The sequence below is a fragment of the Echinops telfairi genome, unplaced genomic scaffold (assembly GCF_000313985.2).
Source record: "Echinops telfairi isolate 266 unplaced genomic scaffold, ASM31398v2 ScPeMD7_5;HRSCAF=22, whole genome shotgun sequence".
Classification (NCBI taxonomy): domain Eukaryota; kingdom Metazoa; phylum Chordata; class Mammalia; order Afrosoricida; family Tenrecidae; genus Echinops; species Echinops telfairi.
The window spans coordinates 28,113,099-28,117,816 of NW_022103901.1; the positions used below are offsets into that span (position 1 = coordinate 28,113,099).

Genomic DNA, 4,718 nt, shown 5'->3' on the forward strand with positions numbered 1-4,718 from the left:
GACGGCAGGAACGATCTCTAGAATCACCAGCCTGGGCGAAGCATGGTGCACAGGGAGCTCGCTGTGACTGCTTTCAACCCAGCACCGGCGCCTGTAAGCTCCAGGCTCCTCGCCCTGACCCTGCCACAGGCTCACACCACGTAGGGGCCTGGCGTGCCAGAAGGACTGACCGACAGTTCAGTCACAAGGTCACAAGGTCCCTGTGAGCTGAGCCCCTGGCAGAAATGGTGCCAAGGCTCAGGTGCAGGAGATCCGGGAGAGAAGGCAGAAGGTAGCCCTTCCTGGGGCCCGGTAAGCTCAGCTCTTTGTGGGTCCCTGCCCACCCTCACCTCTGCAGCTGCTTCCCCGAAGCGTCTGTCACCAGCACTCCATTCTCCATCAGCTGCACCTCCTTCGCTGGACTGCCGCCACTCACGGGCCCTGGCAGGAGAGAGAAAAGGGGGGCTGGGTCTTCACGGGCCAGACGCCACAATAAAAGACAAGGAAACCCTGCTACTTGCGGGGGACCAGGCAGAGAACCTGGCCACCAGGAGGCTCGGAAAGCAAGACTTGAACTCCTGGGGCACAGGCCATGTCTCGAGCTTGGCCCCTTGGCGTGGGGATGGTGCAGACCCTACTCAATGAGGTTGCTGGGCCTGGGGGCACCAAATGTCAGCTAGAGCGGCACCCCCAGCGATAGTCTCTCTCTGTACGTTAGATGGAGCATACGGGGCTGGGGTGCAAGGTCCCTCGCAGGAGCAAGGAAGGGTGGAGCCCTCTGGTCCCCAAGCATCTCAAGAGGAGTGAGAGTCCCAACAAACCGCAACCAGTCCAAGGGCATGGGCCACCAGGCAGAGTCCTGGCTAGGAGTGGACCCTCTGGTTGCCACACCATAGGGAGGTGCAGGGATGTCTGGGGAAGGGGCCGCCCCGGGAGTCGGGAAGTATTTTCAATATCCTGACAACTGAGAGAGTCTCTGTGAGGTCGACCGCTCCCCGGAAACCCCAGTAACAAGAACCGGATCCTCATCCAGGCCCACAGGGCCTCCTTTGCATTTTTAAGCACGTCCTACAGACAAGGTTGAGGACCACCGTGTTAAACATGCCCGATAGTGCCAGCCGCTCCTGTTCTCGCCCCGTCAAAACCCCACAAGGAAAGAACAGCCACCTCATGCAGGAAGAAAGGGCTGGAGTCCGCGGGGCGTCCACGTAGCCACATGCAGCCAAAGCTCAGAGGCGCGCACAACCCCCTCGGCCGTCTTCCCCTGGGGCAGGGGACTCAGAGGCCTGCTCCATGGGCGGTGGGTTCCAGAGAGCCCCTCCCTACATCCCAGCAGTCCCAGGCCCTCTCCCCACCCTCAGAGCATCACTTAGAGCAGTGGTTCTCAACCTTCCTAAGGCCGAGACCCTTTCATACAGTTCCTCGTGTTGCGGTGACCACCCTCCCCCAACCATAAAATGATTTTCGTTGCTACTTCATCACTGTCATTTTGCTACTGTTATGAATCGGGCAACCCCTTTGAAAGGGTCGTTTGACCTCCCAAAGGGGTGGAGACTCACAGGTTGAGAACCGCTGACTTACCTGACCACCCAGCCTAGGGTTGACATACCCCCCTGGGGCTGCTGGGAGGTTCCCCTCTGACAGGGACAGGCCTGACATGGGAGCAGGTTCAACTGGCCCTCCCCTGTCTGCCTGCTCTTGGAGCAACTCGCCCTCTCCTCGTCCTGTTGGTCAGGATACCTGTTTCCACCCTGACCTGCAGGCCTGCCCCAGGTAAGCCTGCAGGCTGCTGGCTCAGGGCCCCAGTGAGACACGGGCAGTCGAGCTGGTCCATCCCAGAGTCTGGGTTCCTGCAGCTCAGCTATCTTCCCAGATCCTGGCTGCTCGGTCCTGCCTGGCCCATCACAAGCCCCAGCAGTCGGATGGCCTTTGTGGTTCAGGCGACTGGAGCCGGCTCTATAGCTCGTGCTATATAGTCCCTCTCCACGTGCTGCTGCTACTGCCAGGACGTAGGTGGGACGGGTCTGCGACCTGCCTGCCGGTGGCTTTGCATCACCCCAGGGAGACAGGGCGAACTTTCCCTCTGGAATCCTCAGAGTGACACCCCTCCCCCGGGACCCCAGCAGCCCACCATGTGGTGGTGGTGGTGGGGGCACTTCATCTGGTGCTCTGGTCCTCATTGTCCAGGCCTGCCTGATGGCCATCCAGACAAGGGGGGGCAGGGGGCATGTCTGAGTAGGTAAGCCCACCGCTGTGAGCCAGGCATGGCACAGTCACCCACACTCCCCCTCCTTGGCCTGCAATGTCCTGGTCATCTGACTGGAGACCCAGGGACACCCAGCTGGCCTGGGGCCATGCTGGAGCGCAGATTGCCCTCCCCAGCACCAAGGGCAGTAAGCCTGGCACAGGGAGGTGCCCAGAAAGTGTGTGCTGGAGGGACGAATGACCGACGAGAGGGGCGGGAACCCAGGCGGCCGTCTGCTCCCTCCCCAGGCATGCAGCCGCGGTAGAAGCCCACGCGGGCCCACTCTGCCAGCGCAGTCCGTCCTCGCACTGCCCACTGACCTTCCTCCGCCTTGGCCACCAGCTTGCCGCCTGGAAAGTCATGAGACCCGAGAGAGGGTTAGGAGCCGAATCAGAGCCCCTGCCCCCGTGCCCCCGCTGACACGGCCCATGGGAACGAACGAATGGGTGAGGGGCACAGGCCACGGAGGGCCCTTCCCCACTTGGGGCCTCAGTCTCCCCATCCCACATACGCTGGGTGGGTCCCTACGAGCCGGCTGCCGGCAGAGACCAGCCTCTTGCCCATAGTCATAAGTGTTAACTGACCAGGAGAGAGGTAGGAGACAGAGACTCACCTTCTGTCTTGAGGTCTGTTTGCACGGCAGCAGAGAGAACAGAAAGCAAGGGTTACAGTGAGGCCCGGTGAGCAGGCAGGGAAAGGTGGTGTTGGCCTGGCTCCTGCCTTCAGTCTCTGAGAGGAGACGCTGCTCCCAAGAAGGGAAGGGTGGGGGGATGGTGGTGCAAAGGTGACCCAGCTAGCATCTTGTACCCTCCCAGGCTGTGATGGGGTGCCTCCGCTGGGATCTCACGGGCCCCTGGGCTCCCCTCCATTGTGTTGTCGTGATGTGCTCAGTGGCATGTCTCCCCAGCCACCTGTGAGCTCTCGAGGGTCCGGCCCAGGGCTTCTCGGCCACTCTGTTCCCAGTACCACTTGGGTGTGGCTGCCAGGCGCAGGTGTACAGGATGGCACTGCCCAGCTCTCAGGGCACCAGCGCACACAGTGAGCCCATACCGGCGACCCTGCAGCAGGTGCTCTGAGCACCTCATCTGACACGGAAGCAAAGGAGCAGAGCTGACCTTCCACATGCCAGAGGGCCCCCCTCCTGGCACAGCCTGCACCCACAACTGGCGCTGAGAGTAAGGGGTAAACTCTGCCATGTTTCCCTCATTTCCTGGGCTACCTGTGTCAGTGCAGAGGCCTGTCATGTAACAGAGACAGGGTAGCAAGACTGAGTGCACCCCACACTTAGCAAGCGCTCTGCGGGGGAAAGACTTGGTGAACTGCCCCTGTGGACAGTGGGCAGTACACCCGCTGCGGGAGGCCCATTCTGCTGCGTGGTTGCCAGGGGCTCAGTCAGAGCCTGGGTACCAAGGACGAGGCCATGTGAGGAGGCCACCAGAGGGCAGGGCCCCCCACGGGGAGGGCGACAGAGAAGAACACAGGGGAGGAAACAGCTGGGCCTGGGGACATGAACAGTAAGGTACTGTAAAATACTAAGCGTCCAGCTCTTCTGTGCAAGTAAGCACAAGGAACTTATGACTCAGCCAATGTCCGGAGGGCCAGATGAGGGGGCACCCGGGGGGCACAGTGGCAGTGGAGCCGAGCGAGCAAGCCCGCTTGACTGACTCATAGTGCCCACAGGGTTTCCCCAGGCTGTCATGTCACCAGGAGGCCTGCCGCGTCTTTCTCCTGCGGAGCGGCCTATAGGTTCGAACCTCCAGCCCTCTGGCGATCAACCGACTGCTTTAACCACTCAGCCTTTCACCCCCACAGCAGCCACCTCGGGAAGTTGTTTATTCCAGTACCACTGCCTTTACTCAAGAAGGTTCCGAACTCGGCTTGGGCCAGGGCCACCAGGCCAGCCTCACTCGTGGGAAGAGTCACAGCACTGCTTTACAGTCACTGCCTCAATTTTGACCAAAAACGGGCCTCACTGACTGCAGTGCCCAGCTTGAGCCACCAGACCGGCTGTAGAAGTTCTTCCCCCTCAGACGAGGAAGAAATGCCGCCCCAGGAGGGTGGCAGGAGAGGAGAAAGATCAAGGCCAGTGGGCCGGAGAAGAGCTGAAGTTCAAATACAAGGAGCAAACATGCCCAAAAAACCACTCAGACTCCGGGACAATGTTGGAAAGCTAACACCCGTCTCCAGATCACATGCTTCTTGCAGTTTTCCTAGCTCTATAATGAACATGCTAATTTTATAAGCAAGGGGGGAAAAAAAAGTCCACAAAAAATGGGTTAAAGAGAGCGGCAAGAGGATTCAAACGAACATTAGACAAATGGCCTCCCTGCTGGGATAAAGGTCAGGCTCTCAATCTCTCCAGGGGAGATCTCTGGGGATGTGGCACCAGGCACCAGGCATGGGGTGCTGGAGAGCTCCCATGTGGGGGCTGCCCTGGTTACCACAGGGAGCTCTGCAGGCTCCCTAGATGCCTAACAAGCAGCAAAGTCAACCT

The 4,718-nt window shown here is 60.2% G+C and overlaps 1 protein-coding gene across 1 annotated transcript in view; it reads right to left on the minus strand.

The window, feature by feature from the left end:
* The window catches only part of ABCC1 (ATP binding cassette subfamily C member 1), a 123,232-nt gene that overhangs the window by 20,251 nt on the left and 98,263 nt on the right, over nt 1-4,718 (minus strand). The window contains exon 20 of the mRNA XM_004706096.2: nt 330-420. Within this exon, the coding sequence (XP_004706153.1) occupies nt 330-420 (91 nt within the window). The remainder of the gene's footprint in view (nt 1-329; nt 421-4,718) is intronic.